Source organism: Neomonachus schauinslandi, chromosome 13 (assembly GCF_002201575.2).
Source record: "Neomonachus schauinslandi chromosome 13, ASM220157v2, whole genome shotgun sequence".
In the NCBI taxonomy this organism is placed as follows: Eukaryota; Metazoa; Chordata; class Mammalia; order Carnivora; family Phocidae; genus Neomonachus; species Neomonachus schauinslandi.
Window position 1 is genome coordinate 636,179 of NC_058415.1, and position 19,404 is coordinate 655,582.

Here is a 19,404-nt window from a genome sequence, read left to right on the forward strand (position 1 = left end):
GATACATGATGCTACATGATGCTACAATGCAGATGAACCTTGAGAACATGCTAAGTGACGGAATCCAGTCATAACGGACCAGGTACTGAATGAGTCCCATTATATGCAGTGTCTGCAGGAGGTGCATCCACAGAGATAGGAGCTCAATGGTTGCTTCGGGCTGGTGGGTGGGGAGAAGAGGGGATGACAGCGAAAGGGGGCGGGATTTCTTTCTGAGGTGATGAAAATGTTCTGAAATTGGTGAAAAAATCACTGAGTTACATACTTCAAACAGGTAATTTGTATGGTCTGTAAGTTATATCTCAATAAACCCATTATAGAAAAAAAGAAAACAGGAAAGATCGGAGATGCAAGAACACTGGGCAAAGACAAGGGTAAGCAATACTGTAAACTACGATTTTAGAAACGAACAAGACAAGGAGAATAGCAGACAACAACTGCATGAAAAGTGGGAGAAGTGGGAGAAATGACTGGAACAGACCCAGTTCCTTCTGTTGTGTGTCTGCGGTGGTGGTCACTGATTAACATTAGGCTTCAAATGTGCATGGTCAGACTGGACAAGTAACCACTACAGGGATAGAAAGAGAATGTGCAACTTCCAAACCAACAGAGCAAAAAATGGAATATAAAAACGGACAAGCTGGGGGCGCCTGGGTGGCTCAGTCATTAAGCGTCTGCCCCGTCTGCCCTCGGCTCAGGTCATGAACGCAGGGTCCTGGGATCGAGCCCCGCATCGGGCTCCCTGCTCAGCGGGGAGCCTGCTTCTCCCTCCTCCACTCCCCTTCCCTCTCTCGCCGTGTCTCTCCCTGTCAAATAAATAAATAAAATCTTAAAAAAAAGTCTTCTGTTGCTTCTCTTAAACAAAGCATCAGTGCCGTTACCTAGTCCTAATCAGTGTACCCACGTTGTAGACAACACAGGGGAGATTCTGGTGCAAAGACTCCACGTTTGGATCTCTCCTCACGCTGAGCACCTCAGAGTATTCCCCACGACATCCTCCATCCTCTTCCTCAACACTGTGACAGCTGTAGGAGAAGGAGCAGCCAAAGCCAAGTGGGGACCAGACACAAGGTGGGGACCAGGACAGGTGAGCCGAGGGCACCAGGGCAGCTGCCCACCTGCCCACGGAGACGGCCACTCGGCTGTGCGCCCCTCCGCCCCTCACCGCGTTAGCGTTCAGCCAAACTGACAGCCCAGTGAAGCCTACGGCTCTCTCCAAATAAGATTTTTAAATGCAGAAGATAAACAGCAGGATGACTATATCAAATACCAGAATATTTTTTAAAACAATGTGTGACACAGTCCTGCACCACCAAACCTCAAGAGTGATGACTAAAGATAACGTGAGGTGTCTAGCCGCTATCGTGAGAAACAAACAGGTCTGGTTCTCTCAGTGGCCAAGTCGGGGGTCCAGCTGACCCGATCGTGGTTGTCGCCATACTCACAATGGAGGAAATGCTGAATTTCAGCCAGAGATTAGTGAAAATAAAGATGCCCTTTTCTTGCTATCCAAGTCCAGTGAGCCTCTGAATTCCCTCGGAGCAGGACGAGGCCTGGGGGCAGGGCGGGTCCCAGCGAGGGCCGCAAGCAGAGGGACGGCTGCTGAGAGGGAAGCGCAGGGCGGTGGCCCTGGGTCCTGGGCCCCAGCACACGGGTGGGAGAGGGCTGGGTCTGGGCTGGCTGGAGCCCTTGGGGAGGAAGGGAAATCCTCCCTGAAAGCTAAGGTTCCGGTCACCACCTGCCTGGGCCACCCGAGGGAAACAACCATTTTTTTTTTTAACTCCCCAATTTTTCTGCTTTAAGCCCCAGGTGCAGGTAATGAGAAACGACATGTCTTGGGAAAGCCCCAAGTTAGTGTTAAGAGCCTACGGAGCACACAGTGTTTCCAGAAGGGTCTGCCCACCTTCGTCAGCGCAAAGGCCACTGTCCCATCGTCCTCAGTGGAAAGATCAAGTAGCTTCTGATAAAACGCTTCATCATAAGGCCCGTCTATTTGCAACGTTTTTCTGAAAGAGAAGGCACAAAAAAATAGGATGGCAAAGCCGCCTGGAAATGGTTTCTTAGACTACCAATTTAACAGTCACACATCTGCCTTTAAACATCTCAAAGATCCACCTCTTCCTAACACTAAAACTTTGTTCTGAAGCAGCAACTTTAGAGCGTAAGAGCAAAACCAGGGAGCCCGGGCTGCCTCCTGTTTATGACACATGGCATCCAGGCCAGAGACGCTGGTGAGTGGGGAGGGGACAGAGGAGTCCAGGTCAGCCTGGCCACAAGCCTGCCACAGAGACCTCCAGAGTCCTCCGGCAGAGCCCTATGTCCTGGCAGGGCCGGCGGGTGGGGCGGGAGCGGCTGGCCAGCTGTGGAGCAGCACTGCCCCCCGCAGGCTCAGCCGACATAGGACGGGACCGCCAGCGAGCCAGCCAGCCCGGGGCCTCCTTCACAGGCTGGGCCTGGGAGTGGCCGCGGCTGGGGTGACCCCCTTCCCCCATCCCCGTCTTGCCCTCAGGAATGCTCGGGGCCCACTCAGCCTAGCAAGGGCAGGGCGGCAAGGGCCCGGGCCTCACCTCTCCTCAGGAAACTCCTCCAGGTACCGCTCAACCCGCCGGTACAGAGGGTAGAGGCCTTCGATGTCCAGCAGGTCCAACATCTGCACCTGGAGGGTTTTGTACAGAAGACAGCCCTTCGGTAACCCCGAGCACTCCGGGCTGTTTTTTCCTACCAAGAATATCGGGAAAACAAGAGGTTTCCTGTCAAGCACTGAAGAAAGCCTGGGCACGGGCCACACCCTGCCTCACGGAGCTGCTGGGACATGGGGCCAGGCGCCAAAGACAGGCAGGGGACCCGCGTCTCGCTCTGTGCTGCTCCCTCTCAAAGGCCTTCAGCTCATCACAGCAGCCCAGACTTCAGTGCAGACACGGCTCTCAGTCTGAATTAGCCAGGCACAAACATTTTAAATGACCACACTGACATCCCCAAACCTGGGAGACCGTGTCTGTGGAGCCCAGAGCCACAGCCCATGCTGTGGGCAGGTGGCCACATAGGACGGCAGTCAAAGCCGCCGCTGATAAACCCGCAGCAGGGAGCGGTCACCGCGGGGTCCGGGTGGGCACCAGGGGCCATGCCCCGGGGAAGACAGGGTCCCGGCCCATCCCTCCCCCTTGAAGGGGCAGCCGTGTGCAGTATGGACACTTTGACCTCTGACCTCCCACTGCTGGCAGGACACGCTCAGCCACTTGGGACAGGGTGAAAACACACAGACCCAGTTAGGGGGATTTGCTGAAATTACAGGCTGTGTGTGGAGTACCTACCTCGTGGTCAATAAAAATTTCAAAAAATACGATTGCTGACACGCATTTGGTTGTTAGGCAAAAATATCAGATTACAAAGTAGCATGTAGAGCACGACTGGTCGTCCTAGACTGCACGTCCCATGGGTCAGGCTGTGTCAGCCTGTGTCCAGGGGAGGCCTGGAAGAAAAGTCCCAGATGCCAGGGGAGCCTCAGCATCCATCTGTGTCCTTCCAGACACATTCTGTCGTCTACTTAAGAGCCCCAATATGGGCATAATTCTACCACAATTTTCTGAAGTGATCAGGTATCACTTTTTTATGAAAAAAGCCACAAAATTCATTTGTGCTAAGAAAAATATGGCCCAGGGACTCCTGGGTGGCTCAGTCGTTAAAGCGTCTGCCTTTGGCTCAGGTCATGATCCCGGGGTCCTGGGATCGAGCCCCGCGTCGGGCTCCCTGCTCCGTGGGAAGCCTGCTTCTCCCTCTCCCACTCCCCCTGCTTGTGTTCCCTCTCTCGCTGTCTCTCTCTCTGTCAAATAAGTAAATAAAATCTTTAAAAAAAGAAAGAATGAAAGAAAAATTCGGCACGAGGGGCAGACGGTGGGTGATCAGCCACGCCCAGGCCACCGCTCCGCAAACACGGCAGCACGAGAAGCCACGCAGGAGCAAGGCCACAGTCTCCCTGCATCACACCCTGCGGCGGCCGCCAGGGACCACAGGGCCTTCAGCCCGAAACGGGAATGATCTGAGTCTTCCTCGTCAGCCCCCGAAAGGAAGCTCCTGGCTACGGCTCCTCATGACACAGGCCTGCGCGTGGCATGGAGCCCGCCAGCACACGACCAAGGGACAAATGAGGAGCCTGGGAACATTCACGGCAAAACTCCAAACCTGCCACCACCGAGCTGCCTCAAAGCTGGGACGCCCACTGAGTCACAGCCAGCCCACTGGCAAGTGGAAGTTGTGGGGGCCACCCCACCCCAAAGGGCCCAGAGCTGTGGGACTCTGGCCTTCCGAGCCTCAGCTCTCCACCCGCCGGAGGAAAGCTACCCCTCAGGGTGGCCATGCTGACGAGACGGGCTCACAGGGAAAGTGTTCAGCAAACTGCTGAGGACACACAGACACGGGGAGCGGTGTTTTAGGGGAAAACCCTATAGCTCAGATAAAAGGTGAGGCAGGGCGTCTCCCCAGCAGGGCTGGGAGGCAGGGAGGGCCGGCTGTGGGGAGCCCTGATGAGGCCCAGGCTGCTCCCGCAAGAGCTCCGTGAGGCCAGGCAGGACCCTGGCAGGTCACGCCACACTCTGCCCGCCCCTGCGCCCAGCGTGGCCTACCTTGGCGGTGCAGGCTCCTGCCGAAAGGGCTGGCTTCACAGACACGAGGACCCCGTGGCCCAGGCCCCCGCCTCAGGGCACCTGCCCAGCCCTTGTCCGAGCCACTCAGCAGCACCCGCGTGATGACCCGCACCAGCTCCCGGATCACAGCCCTCGTGCAGTGGGGCCCGCCGGCCAGGCCGTTGGAAGGGAAGAAGAAGGGCTTCAGGTGGTATGCGAGCTCGTTCCAGTCAGCCACGGGGCTGCGGGCATCTGTGCAGCCGTAGATCAGCTCACCATTCTTCAGGCAGGGAGAGAGACAGGGAAACGTCAACTCCACGGGCTGGGGGCAGAACACCTTTGTCTCTGCCCACTGGGCAGGCAAAGGGACTTGACACCCTACATCTGTCTCCGTCTGGGGCTCTGCACACCATGGCCCTCCAGGGAAACCCACCCTCACGCACTGTGTCACTGGCTAAGAGGCAAATCCCATCAGAACATGGAATAGAACAAATGTTCCCCAAACCTAAGACCAGTCCTGGCCTAAAACACAAGGCCTCAGGCAAACGCAGCCCAAAGCCCAAACCCGCAAAGACCCCAGCCTGTTTATCCGAGAAGCCATGTGACACCCATGCTCCTAAGGGACACACAGTGTCAGTCTGACCCCGAGCAGGCAAGCTTCTTGGCCAGTGTGGGTATCCATGGGCCACCTGCATCTTGGGGACTTCTGTCCTCTGCGACAGGCGGGGCCACGCTTCCTGCCAGGGCGGGTGAGGCTGCCCGTGTCACCACGTGCACTGTTTCGTCCCCAAGGCCATCCTGCCTTTTAAAACCAAGTCCAGCAAAGACAATCCCATGGCACCGACGTTCCCAGGGCTGCGAGCAGGGCTGCCAAGCGGGCTGACCCTGTGACCAAGGGACCCTGATCCCCACACACCTGAGCAGCAGTGATCAACTCCTTGTCCCCTGGTTTCCCCATCTGAGAGAGGGTGTGGTCAGCAGCCCCCGGACAGTCCCCAGGGGCCCCCTGACACTCACACCCTGTAGCCCCTCCCCACGGTGGAGCGTGAGCCACAGGACATCCCTGGCGAGACCACGTTACAAAAGATGCCACGGCTTCCCTCTCGTGCCGCTCCTCTCAAGCCACGTGGCCCCGCTGAGCAGACCCTGGAGCTCCGCCCCCGGCCAGGAACCAAGGCGTCCTGCCCACACCATTAAGGATACCATCCTGGGAGCCCAGCCTCGGGCCCTCGCCAAGCTGTCAGAGAGGACACGGCCTCGAGAGGGACCCGGCGCCAGGGCCAGCTATGCCGCTCAATTCCAGGCCACGAAACCGAGAGCCGGGGTGTGGTTGTTACGTAGCAGTGGGGACTGATCTGGACTGGCCCCAGCAATGTCCTCCTAACACAGAGGAGGACGGTCCCTGCCCCCGGGGGCACTTGGCAATTCAGTCCCCAGGGTGTGGACTGGGCATTCGTCCTTCATCTGGGTCCTGCGATGCAGGAGTGCGCGTGATGCCTCCCGGGGGGTCTCCTGTCACGCATCGGAGCAAGAGGCACACAACTGAGGTCACTGCTGGCCCCGGAACCCAGCGGAGCCGTGACGAGACGACTGACCCTTGAGATGGGCCTTACCAGCAGGAAGAAGGCGTGCCAGGCAAAGGGCCAGCAGGAGCTCCTGCTGGGGAAGGAGGCCAAGGCAAAGAACTAAGGGAAACCGGGCAGTGGGGGCTGCCACCAGGTCTGGTGCAGGAGCCGCCGTGGCCCATGGAGCCGCCCTCCTCCAGGCCTGCGAGCCGCCGAGGGACTGCGGGCCAGCGGAAGCCTCTTCTCCCCAGGGTCCAAAATCCACGCAAGTACAGATGAATGGGACATCAGCGGAGTGCCGTTGTCCCGGGCTCCATGACAAGGCGCCACATCCCCCATGTCTCACAAGCGTCCAGTGTTGGGGTGGACACGGCCTTAGCTGTGGAGTCTGTGCAGAACACTCAGGCACGCAGGGAAGAGACTGCCACAGCGGACGGTGGTGGCACCAGCCACGGCCTGGGAAACGGCCCACACCTGACCCTGAGAACCGAAGCCTGGCTCAGCGACGGCACGTGCAGGAACGCGCGCTGTCGCTCCAGACAGCGTTCGGAAAAGCCAGCCTGCGTCACTTCTTAGTCCCGGCCCCAGAGCAGGCACAGTCAGCAAAGGATCCGCCGGGAAAACTGCCCGCCTCACTAAAGGTTCCAGATCAATCCCCAGATGAAGGAGGACTCATCTTTAGGACTGAAATACAAAATCCCTTCAGTCTTCATGACAATTAAAAATAAAAACTGACTGTGAAACAGGCCCTTTCTCTAGAATTGGGAAGGTGGAGCAGATGGGTTAAAATCCACTGACTCTGACCAGATTTCTGAGCCAGATGGGGGAAAGCAGGTGAAGAGGAGGCTCCCCGCCCACCCTCCCAAGCTCACTCTGAGGGACATCCGTGTGCAGAGCACCCCCATCCGCCCAGAGCGGGACGCAGAGGGCACAAGGCTGTCCGGATACGACAGCCCTGCTTCTCCACACACACGCAGTGCTCGCAAGCCTGGCCCACGCCGCAGACTCGCGCTCCCACGGAACGCCGAACGGGGATGCAGCCAGGGCAGGAGGCAGGGTCAGGGGTGAGGAGAAAAGGAGACGGCGAGGGGGACCCGAGCGGACACATTTCCAACACAGGCCACACTGAGCCCTCCTCCAGCTCTGGGCCAGCCCTGCTCCCCGCCCGCCTCGGCCTCACTGGACTCCCGCCAGCAGGCAACCACAGGGTGTCAGGGAGCCAGGTCAGGGAGCCTGCAGATGGCGGAGAAGGAGCTGAAGGTGCCAGGGCCAGCGTCGGGCAGCGAACGCTCCCCGTGCAGGGCCAGGAGCCCCAGAGCCACTGGGACTTGGCTCACTGACCAGATCTGGGAATTACATGTTCCCTCAATCAACTGCGACCAAAGGCACAGGTGGGGCCACTCTCTCAGAGATGCAGAGAACCCCTGGGACGCAGCCCAGCGGAGTCGGGGCCGTCCTGTCCCGGAACCCGAGCTGGGCTGTGTGCCCCCAGGGAGCCAAGGCCGCCCAGTGGTCCAGGAGCTGATGTCCCACACTCTAGGGGTCACAGGATGCCATGCCTGTGGAACGCGGCTTGGAAAAAGAACCAAAGGACTTTGCACCAAGGCAGCCCCAGCCCAGACGCCCTCATCTGCGGGACCGAAGTGCCCTGGGTTCGCCCAACCCGGTGGACACCCAGTGGCCCCTCCGCTGAAGTGGCACGAAAGAGAAGCAACTCTTACCTTAAATATCTTTAAGTTGTTCTGAGCTTCCTGTAACAAGCTCTTCAAGGCAAAGTGCATTCTCTGCTTATTTCTAAAAGGAAAAGACACAATTGATAGAATTACGAGCTGTCTTTGCTTTCACCTGCCTGTGGCTCAGGGGACGGGACTCAGGGGATGTGCCTGTGAGGGCAGCTTGGAGGCTTCAGGCTCTGGGGGCTAAGGAGCCACATGCCCCCAGCCTTTCTCAAGGAGGTCCCCCATCACTGTTCCTAACCCCCCCTGCTCCCCAGCCGCTGCCCCCCCACCGCTGAGCTGACCCCAGGCAAGAACCCTGAGCTCTGCCCAGGACCCTGGCTACCGGCCGGCGAGTGGCCCCCTCCCCCGCCCCCATGGAAAGCGGCACTAAGGCCAAAGGAGAAGTGCTCTCTTACCCTGAGTAGAGGTCGAGGGGACAGTATTTACTTATCTGCTTCCACTTCCCAGTTGCCACCTGTTAAGAAAGCACCAAGTGCTGTAAATGACCGGCTGGGGCAGCACGAGGCCAACGCCTCCGAGAGATGACGAGGGCGCCGAAGGTCCCCGCAGAGGCCAGCACCCAGGGGCCCATCATCACTAGTGGGGCCGGGGCTTGAGTCCAACCCCAGGAACCCTCAGCCCTCCTCTGAGCCTCAGGTGGCTGCCAGCCCAGCCCCCGCAACACGAGCAGGGAAGCTGGCAGCCAGCACCTTTTCAAAATGACACAGCGAAAGCGGCCTCTTTCTACAGCCAGCAGCACACGGTCTACAAAATGACACGGCTAAACTCTGCTAATCAGATGAACAAACCCTTACAATTGTAATGTTCAGGAAGAGGAGGGTGTGGCTAGTAATTTCATGTTTGGGGGGAGAAGATACATTGGCACAACCTTCTGAAAGTCAACTTGCTGGTTTCCATCAAATTTGCAATGTGGGTATCCCCTGACTTGGCAAATCTATGAGGAGTCATGAGATCAAGAATGCTCACTGCAGCCTGACTGTAACAGCGAGGTCGGGAAACAGCTTCACAGGGCATCTGCTCCCGTGGGCCACATGCTAAATGAAGGAATGAATAAACGATATCCAGCTTACAGAGAGAGGCAAAACAAAAAATCACCAACATTTATTCAATAAAAAAACGCAATTTGCCTAGGTGGAAATGTTGTTACTTTGCTTAAAAAAAAAGGGGGGGGCCTCCATATGTGCATATATCCAATACATGCTGAAAAAGCCTTGAAGGATACACAACAAACAATCTTCAAGGATTAGTTAAGTGAAAAAAGCAATTAGCAGAACAACTACATATGGCGAGATCCCATATTTGCTTTATAAAAGTGTATGTGTCCATGCACATGTGAGCACACGCCAGAATACATGTGGGAAAAGGCATCATCTCATTTCCACTTGGATAACATGTATGTTTGTGTTGGCACAGAGAGAAGTCTGGAAGGATGTGCCAACTGACAACACGGGTTACCTCTGGGAAATTCAATATTTTATCAGTTAAATGAGCAGGTATTGCTTCATAGTAAAAACCAGTTCTTAAAAAATCCATCAAATGAATGGTGACAATGAAGACCATCTCCTAAATGCTGACATACCTTATTTTCCCTAAGAGCCTAGAAAGTTGTAACACCACAAAGAAAAGATGGGGTGAGTCAGCAAAAATGGTGGAATAAAGACCTCTGGAAATTCTCTCCTCCATAAGGGCAATGAGAAAACTGGCAAAAACTGTCAGAATCAAAATTTTCAGGGGCACCTGGGTGGCCTAGTCGTTAAGCATCTGCCTTCGGCTCAGGTCACGATCCCCGAGTCCTGGGATAGAGCCCCCCATCGGGCTCCCTGCTCAGTGGGAAGCCTGCTTCTCCCTCTCCCTCTGCCTCTTCCCTCTGCTTGTGCTCTCTTTCCCTCGCTCTCAAATAAATAAATAAAATCTTTAAAAAAAAAAAAAAAAACTTTCAGAATTCTGAAAATTAACCAAAGGCTTGCAACAATCTGGGGAGCATTTACTCAAGAAAAATGGCCAAATCTAGGAACAGTGAACTTTGTGTCATTTTTAATGCTCTCTTCCCACCCCTCTCTCTAGCTCCAAGGAAACCTTAAAAACCAACAACCCCAATCCTCGTGAAAACCCTGGCAGCCACCAGAGGGGGCTGAACCAGGCAGGAGTTTCTCCAAACCCTCATTCCCAAAGAATGGTCATTATGTCATCTATCTCTTGATTTCCCATTTTTGTTACCTGACTCAGAGCTTACCAAGTGCAAAGGGGGCATTTTCCCAAGGGGCATTTGTGAAAACTATCAGAGGCGACTGTTTAACTTCATGGCTACCTAAGAGAGTGGATAACAATTCAATAAAATAAAAGCTGTGGCAAACAATTAGGCTAACCTAAAGCTAAAAAAAAAGAAAAACCTGAGAAATGAGACCCAACACAGACTCTGGAAAGCTACAGCATAACCTGGGCATCTACAAGGCCATGCGCAGGCTCTGGAAAGACCTTAAAAGGCCCTCCCCTTCTGCTGATCTGAGGTTCTGAGGAAGTGAAGGCTAAGGAGAGTTGCAACCGCCATGCTGAGTGTTGATGGTGGGCCCTGTGTGCACACAGAGCCACTCAGCAGAGACTTACTGGTTGCAGACATTCAGGAAAATCTCAGTGCTTAAGAACTGTCAACCAAGAGTTCTTCATCTATTAAACTATCCTTTAAAATGAAGGAGTGATTAAGACACTGCCAGAAAAACAGTAACTAAAAAAATTTGTTGTTAGCTAACCTGCCCTACAAGAAATACTAAAGGAAACCCTTCAGGCTTAAATGAAAGGGCACTAGACAGTAACTCAAATCCATGTGAAGAAATAAAGAGCACAGCAGTAAAGAAACTACACAAGTAGATAAACATAAAAGACAATACAGATATATTCTGTTTGTGATTTTTTGATCCCATCCCCTTTAAAGACAGAATGTCCCTCACATGGCATAAGGCAATCGTCAGGAATCTATATTGACAAGCATACTATATATAAAGGTTAATTTGTGAGGGGGAAGGCAACAAAGCTACAAGGAGCAGTTTTTGTACACCAGTGAAATTAAGTTGGTATTAACTGAGCTAGACTGTTTAGCTTAAGATGTTAAATTAAAGAGTGACTAGACAGAAAATCAACAACAAAACAGAAGACTTGAACCACACTCTAAACCAACTAGATCTAACAAACATCTATAGGACACTCTACCCAGCAACAGCAGAATACACAATCTGATCAAGCAAACATGGAACATTCTTAAGGAGACATGAAGTCATGCAGATGTTCTCCAAACTCAGTGAAATGAAATTAGAAATCAACAGCTTAAAAAAAAAAAATTGAGAAACTCACAAATATGAGAAATCTAAACACATTCCTAATAATCAATGAGTCAAAGAAGAAATCTACAGGGAAATCAGAAAATTGAGACAGAATGAAAATGCAACATACCAAAATTTATGGCAGGCAGAGAGAGCAGGGATTGCATGGAAATTTATACTTATAAACACCTATATAGGGGCGCCTGGGTGGCTCAGTCGGTTAAGCGACTGCCTTCGGCTCAGGTCATGATCCTGGAGTCCCGGGATCGAGTCCCGCACCGGGCTCCCTGATGAGCAGGGAGTCTGCTTCTCCCTCTGACCCTCCCCCCTCTCATGTGCTCTCTCTCTCTCATTCTCTCTCTCTCAAATAGATAAATCTTTAAAAAAATAAAAAAATAAAAATAAATAAAAAATAAACACCTATATAAAAAAGAAGAAAAATCTCAAATCAATAACCTACATTTCTACACTAATGAACTAGAAAAGTAAGGCCAACCTAAATCCAATGCAGATAGAGGGAAGGAAATAATAAAGATTAGTGCAGAGACAGATGAAATGAAAAATAAGGAGAAAAATGAAGAAAAAGAACAAAGCCATAAGTTGTTTCTTTGAAAAGATCAAAATTATTACAAATCCTTTGGCTAGATCAAGAAAAGTGCCTAAAAAAAAGAAATGAAAGAAAGGATGTTACTACCAACCTTGCAGAAATAAAGAAGAATGTTAGATGAATATTATCAACCAAGAAATTAGATGAAATGCACAAATTTTTAGAAACACGCAACTACCACAACTGAGTCAGGAAGAAATAGAGAATCTGAACAGAATAAAAATAAAAGAAAAAATCTTCCAATAAAGGAAACCCCAGGACCAGATGATTTCACTAGTTAATTCTACCAAATGATTAAAGAAGAATCAACACCGATACTCAAACTCTTCCAAAAAATTAGAGGGGAGAAAAGCAAACACTTCCTAAATCATTCTATGAAGCCAGTTATCACCCTGATACCAAAACCAGACAAAACATCACTACAAAAGAAAACTACAGGCCAGTATCTCTTAAGGAAAAGACCTTCAATAAAAACAATAAAAACTAACAAACCACATTTAGCAGCATATTTAAGGGATTTTACACCTATAATAAAGTGGGATTTATCCCAGAAATACAAGGGTGGTTCAACATATGAAAATCAATGTAATAGACCACATTGATAGAAAGGAAAGCACCTCATGATCATCTCCATAGATGTGGGGCAAAATCTAACATTCTTTCATGATTAAAAAAAAAAAAAAAAAACCGGGGCGCCTGGGTGGCTCAGTTGTTAAGCGTCTGCCTTCGTCTCAGGTCATGATCCCAGGGTCCTGGGATCGAGCCCCGCATCGGGCTCCCTGCTCCGCGGGAAGCCTGCTTCTCCCTCTCCCACTCCCCCTGCTTGTGTTCCCTCTCCTGCCGTGTCTCTCTCTGTAAAATAAATAAATAAAATCTTTAAAAAAAACAAACAAACAACTGAAAGCTTCTGCCTAAGATCAGGAACAAGATAAGGATGTCCACTCTTGCTTCTAAACAATATTGTACTGCAAGTTCCAACCAGAGCAATTAGGAAAGAAAAACAAAGGACACCCAGATTGGAAAGAACGAAGTAAAATTATCCCTATTTGCAAGTGATCTGATCATGTATACAGAAAATCCTAAAAAACTACCACCACAAAAAACAAAACAAGACAAAAAAAAAAATAGAGCAAATAAACAGGTTCATCAAGGGTGACAGGATATCAGTGTACAAAGAACAACTGCATCTCTCACCTCACACCCATCAGAATGGCTCCTATCAGAAAACAAACTAGCAAGTGTTGGTAAGGGTGTGAGGAAAGTGGAACTTTTATGTACCATGGTAGGAATGTAAAATGGCACAGATGCTGTGGAAAACAGTATGGTGGTTGTAATTAAAAATGAAGTTACCACGTGACCAACAATCCTACTTATGGGTATACAGTCAAGAGAATTGAAAGCAGAATCTCAGAGGTATTTGCACACCCATGTTCATAGAAGCATTATTTTCACAAAAGCCAAAAGATAGAAGCAACCCAGTGTCTACCACTGGATAAATGGATTAAAAATGTGGTATATATATTCAACAGACTATTATTCAGTCTTTTTTTTTTTTTTTAAGATTTTATTTATTTATTTGACAGAGAGAGACACAGCGAGAGAGGGAACACAAGCAGGGGGAGCGGGAGAGGGAGAAGCAAGCTTCCTGCCGAGCAGGGAGCCCGATGTGGGGCTCGATCCCAGGACCCTGGGACCATGACATGACCTGAGCCGAAGGCAGACACTTAACGACTGAGCCACCCAGGCGCCCCGGATCATTAAGTCTTAATACTGGTAAGATGGCAGCACTACCCAAAGTGATCTACACGTTCCTGCAATTTCTTTCAAAGTCTCAATAATCTTTTTGCGCAGAAATGAAAAATCCAATCTTCAAATTCATATGTAACTATAAGGAATCTCAAAAAAAGCCAAAACAATCTTGAAAAAGAAGAACAAAGCTGGAGGACTCAAACTTCCTGATTTCAAAACCGACTGCAAAGCTACAGAATCAAAAAAAGGGCCGCACTGGCCTAAGGACAGAGATACAGGCCAATGGAACAGAACAGAGAGCCCAGATAGAAACCACCACATTTACAGCCAAAAGATCTTCGGTAAGGGAGCCAAGACCATTCAATGGAGAAAGGACAGTCCTTTCAACAAATGGTGCTGGGAAACTGAAATTAAACGCAAAAGAAATTGGGCCCCTAACTCCCTTTACAAAAACTAACATAAAATAGGGCACCTGGGTGGCTCAGTCGTTAAGTGTCTGCCTTCGGCTCAGGTCGTGATCCCAGAGTCCCGGGATGGAGCCCTGCGTCGGGCTCCCTGCTCAGCGGGGAGTCTGCTTCTCCCTCTGCTCCTCACCTCGCTCACTCTCTCTCACACTTCCTCAAATAAATAAATAAATCTTTAAAAAAAAATTCAAAAATTAACATAAAATGGATCAAAACCATAGGGGAAAACCTGCATGACCTTCCATTAGGCAATGATTTCTTAGCTATGATACCGAAAGCAGAGGCAAGAAGAGAAAAAACAGACAAACTAACCTTTAATAAAATTAAGAACATTTGTGCATCAGAGGATACTAACGACAGAGCGAAAAGATAACTGACAGAATGGGAGAACGTATTTGCTAGGCACATATCTGACAAAGGATTAATATCCAAAATATATACAGAACCCCTAAGTCGACAACAACAACAAAATAACCCGATTCAAAAATGGGCAAAGGACTTGAACCAATATAGCTCAAAAGAAAACATGCAAATGGCCGAAGAGCCCGTGACAAGACCCGCACCATCACGAACCGTCAGGGACACGCAGATGAAACCCACAGCGAGCTGCCGCTTCATGCCCCCGAGGGTCATAATCACAAAGAGGGACGACAGCAAGTGCCGGCGAGGGTGTGGCTGGATTAGACCCTCATACGTTGCTGGTGGGAATACAAAATGGCGCAAGAGCTGCGGACATAGCTTGACATCTGCTCAAAAATTCAGACACGACTTCTCTAAGACCCAGCAGTAGCACCCCTAGGATTCACCCCCAAGACGGAAAGCAGCGACTCAAACAAGCATGGGTACACGCACGTTCACGGCAGCACTATTCCCAACGGCCAAAAGGGGGAAACGACCCACATGTGCGTCAAGAGACAAATGATCGACCAGACGTTCCCACTCGACGCGAGAGCGTTCAACCCGCTACGGTGATGCTCAGGGAAGGAGCCAGTCACAAAGGGCCCATGGGGTCCAGGGTGCCATTGACAGGCAACGTCCAGAAGAGGCAAGTCCACGGGGCAGGTGGCTGCCGGGGGCTGGCCGATGGGGGGCCGGGGAGTGACTGCTGATGGGATCAGGATTCTCTGTGAGGTGGCGAAATGATTCTGCAACTGGAACGACGACGAATCCGCCCAAACCCAGGCTTACACACTTTCACCGGGTGAACTGAAGATATGCGAGCCCTATCTCGACGGGCGAACGCGGACTGCTTAATGGAGGAAGACGCAGGAAGAGGTATGCATGCCTTCTCCCACCGGCCGGGCAGCCCCGGGCTCGCACGGAGGGCCCCGCGCGCCTCGGCCGCCGCCTCACCTTGAGGTGCTGGTGCAGACAGTAGCGACACACCCTGTGCTTCACCTCGTGCGTCACGCCGCTGGACAAAGGGAGGAACCCGCACTTCGGCTGCAAGATAAACAGGGAAGAAAAATGTTTAGGGGCCAATCCCATACCTTCCAGGAGACAAGACACCAGAGCGCGATAGGCAGGAGACTCGGGAGGTCTGATGTCCCCGAGAGCTGCTTTGACCTGCAGCCCCGGCGGGAAGAAACCCCTCCCCCGCCCCAGCACATCCCATCCCTGCCGCTACAGAAGCCTCCCTGGGGAGAACCAGACGTGCCTCCGTCACAGACTAGACAAAGCGAAACACTGAGCTGCTCCGTGCTTCTTCTGTGACATGACGTGGCAGGAAAGCCTCTAGGCGTGCAGGTCTGCCCCAGCCCCCAGCTCGAAGCAGCAGAACCCTCGTTTCCTCGGACACGGAGTGACCAGGAAGGCCCATCTAACAGCTGTCATGCTCACAGAACACCTGCTGCCTTTCTTTTTTTTTCCCTTTCCTTTTCCTCCTTCCTTCCCTTCTTTCTTTACTTCCTTCCCTCTTTCCTTCTTCCTTCCTTTCTCTTTCATTCATTCAGTCGAGAAAAAGAGAGAGCACGTGCATGCATGAGCAGGGACAGAGGGGCAGAGGGAGAGGGAGAATCTTAAGCAGCTCTTATACCCAGCACGGTGCCTGACAAAGGGCTCAATCTCACGGCCCCAAGATCATGACCTGAGCTGAAATCAAGAGCTGGACGCTTAACCAACTGAGCCACCCAGGTGCCCCCATCCACTGCCTTTTAAAACCACAGTGTTGAGGCTCTGAAGACCATGCTGCCTGTCATCTGAGACCCATAATATCCACCCTGTGGTCAGGCAAGCAGGACATCAGTCCACACAGAGCACCCGGGGGTGTGAGTGCTCAGGGTCACAGGGGTGACCCAGAAATCACTGCCACAGAGCTTTGGAGGAAGGAGACAAACAATGGCCTGGGACATCTGGGAGGCGTCTCGAGGGGGAGAGGGCTCAGCGGCACAGCAGACCCTGGCCCTCCTCCACCGGGGGGACAAACCAGGGCTCCAAAAGTAACACAGGCTTCTGGGCCTCTGCGGAGGTCTCTCCTGAGTAGGAAGCAAAGGAACGGAGTGCCACCCATCAGATGGGCACCCCCGGAACTGAGCTCCTGGAGTGTAGTGTCACCAAGCAGCCAAGGGGCATGGCTTGGAAGGTGAGAAGGGGGCCTGGCAAGCAGCACCCTCTGAGGAAAACAGGGAAGACAGAACCCAACACACTTCCTTCTGCCAGTGGCCATCTGCTGGCTCCACGTCATAGCACCAGGAACAGGCCTAAATTTGAGGGTCTGGCCAGTGGGAGGAACCAGAGCAGCAAGGTGCAGGTGACAGACATGAAGGAACAGGAAGCAAGCCGAATCTATGGGAGTTGGGGGCTGGGAAGGGACCATGAGGCCCAACGTGGGGAACCCCAGGAGCTTCTGCTGCAAAGTGCCCTCCAGGTAGAAGACTCACAATTTACAATCTGGACCCTTGTTCCCCTCCCCCCACACCATCTTCCCCTTGACACAAGTTCACCTTGATCTCTACACAAAGAATCGGCCGGTGCTCTGCAAAACGGTAGGTCTGAAGTCTGGCTAAATTGGGAAGGCACAGGGCATAGCCACTGAAAGTGTCCAGGTCCTTGTCACAGCGAGATTCTGAAAGACAGAGCCAAGAAAAGACCTGAGAATCAGCACAGGACAGACAAGATGACCAATGGCAACATGGCGGACTCCTGTGGGGGAAGGCTCAGCCCTGCCCAAGAGAGGCCGTGGCCTCGGGCTCCTGGGAAGCCTCCAAGCCTCAGGAGGTCCTGCCTAAGGAGCGTCCGTGTTTATCTGGGGGCTCTGGTCACACAAGTGTAACACTGTGATTCAGGGCAGGAGTCTGGGCCCTGCAGAACCGGCTCCTCCTCCAGAGGGGCGGCCAGCTGTGTCTGTGTGCCCCAGCCCCAACCCTGGCTGGCACTCCTCCTCCGTGTGGTCACACCTTGTTGCTGGGAGAAGCGAGCAGTGTGCACACAAGTCCAGTGGAGAAGCCGCCCGGGAGCTCACACAGGTGTCTCTCAGACGCGCCCCAGAGCCTCTCCCCTGGTCTGGGTGTCATCTGCATCCCTCAGTGCGAGAAAACTTAGCCATGAGGATAACTGGGAGTTCAGGTCCTTCTAGCAAGTCATCAGACCCGAGGCTCAGTGTGGGGACCCCAAACTGTGTGAGTGTTGCCAGAAGTGGAGTGGTCTTGGGGATCACCCCCACCTCTGCGATTCCCTTAGCCCAGAAGCTGAGAGAGGAAGGAGGCAATAGCCTCACCTTCCATCCACAACCGGTTCCTTCGGAGCCCTCCAACACCGCTACTTCTTGGAACCAGATGTCGGGCCCAGGACATCTTGTGCAGCTGCACAGGACACAGCCTCTGGGCCCCCGGGGGAATCAGCCTTCCTCCATTCATGTCAGGAGGCCAATTACAAGGCATTATTACAACGAGGGACAGTTCTTATGACTGCCATGTCGGATATGTTCGATTGGTAATTATAAAACCAAATGACGATGCAGAGCCCCTAGAACAAGCACCAGTCTGCCCTCGTCTAGCAAGGAACAGCCAAGACCCAGTCCTGGCCGGGATGCATCTGTGGCCTCCTTCCCGCACCAGAGCCCTGCTCCGCAGAGCACCCCAAACCAGAGGCTCTGGGGCACAACTGCCCTGCTTGCTTTCTCTTTCCTAATCATAGAAGGACTGGACACCGGCCACCCCCCACACTACGGACATCACATCCGGTCTCTGACCGAAAGGAAAAGTTCTCATGTGCCACGAGCAGTGCAGAAAGGCGCGGAGGTGATGGGGAGAAGCGGGCACGTCTGTCCGCTGCCTGCAGGAGGCTGAGCAGCCAGGTGGATTCCCGCTCCTGGGAGAAGGTGCTCAGGGCGCCTGGGCCGCCCCAGTCTCCTGGACTCTGGCAGCCGCCCTCCCCGCCCTAAGTCTGCACCACTCCAGCTCCCCTTCGGGCTCAGATGCTCTGTGCAGCGAGGGGAGTATCTGACGCCCAGAATCGCGTTCACGCGCTCCGAGCACGTTCTAGCTGAGAGTAAGTTTCTGGCAGCAGAATTGCTGAAAACGACATCGACCTAACGTGTGCAGTGTGTCAAACGTTTTCCAGATGGAATATTTAAATCGCCAACAAAATTTGCAAGCTGGAACTCTTACCTGGCCTTTCGGACTGTATCTTTAAACAAAGCTGTTTCACGAAATCTAGAGGCAGCTGAACCACTTCCTGTAAGAACAAGTATGAAATACTCAGTGCGCCGCATGAGTGTGAACGTGCTTAATGCCACACAGCTGCACACTCAAAAATGGTGAAAATGGCAAAGTTCATATTATGTGTATTTTACGTTAAAAAATTACTTGTATGTGGGTTTAGAAATAAAACCTGCTGTGTTGTTTTGAGGACGCAACCAGATCAAACCGACACAAAGGTTTCTGTGCGTGAAGCAACAGGCCCTCCTCAAAGCGCTGGCTTCCATGGTGAAAGGTGCGCCACCCAGTCGGTCACCGCGCCCATGCCCCGGCTCCCACCCCGTCTGAGGCCGACAGGGCCGGGCTCACCCGGGGCGAGAGGAAAACCCACCACGACGCGAGCGCAGGGAGCAGCAGATGGGATCCATCCGGAGCCACAGGCGACTCAGCTGCTCTCAGCACAGTGTCCGCCAGCCCCCTGGCCTAAGTCGGTCACCAAGGTAAAAAGTAGAACTGCATTTCCTTAAACCTTAAATTCCCAATTTTACGATGAGTGCTATTTTACGCATCCTTAACACTTGGCTACATTTACCAACCTGATTCAGACTCCCGAACCAGCATGAACCACGCCATCCTGCCTGACAGACGGACAGACGGAGGTAGTCAGCAGGGCAGGCGGTGAGCACCTACCCGCACAAAGTATTAACTTA

The 19,404-nt window shown here is 52.4% G+C and overlaps 1 protein-coding gene across 3 annotated transcripts in view; it reads right to left on the reverse strand.

Annotated features, from left to right (window-relative positions):
- IPPK (inositol-pentakisphosphate 2-kinase) overlaps positions 1 to 19,404 on the reverse strand; it is a 44,127-nt gene that overhangs the window by 15,073 nt on the left and 9,650 nt on the right. For all 3 annotated transcript variants that reach the window (XM_021694412.1, XM_021694411.1, XM_021694410.1), the window contains 8 exons: positions 18,665 to 18,731; positions 17,000 to 17,121; positions 15,411 to 15,500; positions 8,319 to 8,377; positions 7,906 to 7,978; positions 4,620 to 4,899; positions 2,568 to 2,718; positions 1,904 to 2,006 (listed from right to left, as the gene is read on the reverse strand). In XM_021694412.1, coding sequence (XP_021550087.1) covers positions 1,904 to 2,006; positions 2,568 to 2,718; positions 4,620 to 4,899; positions 7,906 to 7,978; positions 8,319 to 8,377; positions 15,411 to 15,500; positions 17,000 to 17,121; positions 18,665 to 18,731 — 945 coding nt within the window. The remainder of the gene's footprint in view (positions 1 to 1,903; positions 2,007 to 2,567; positions 2,719 to 4,619; positions 4,900 to 7,905; positions 7,979 to 8,318; positions 8,378 to 15,410; positions 15,501 to 16,999; positions 17,122 to 18,664; positions 18,732 to 19,404) is intronic.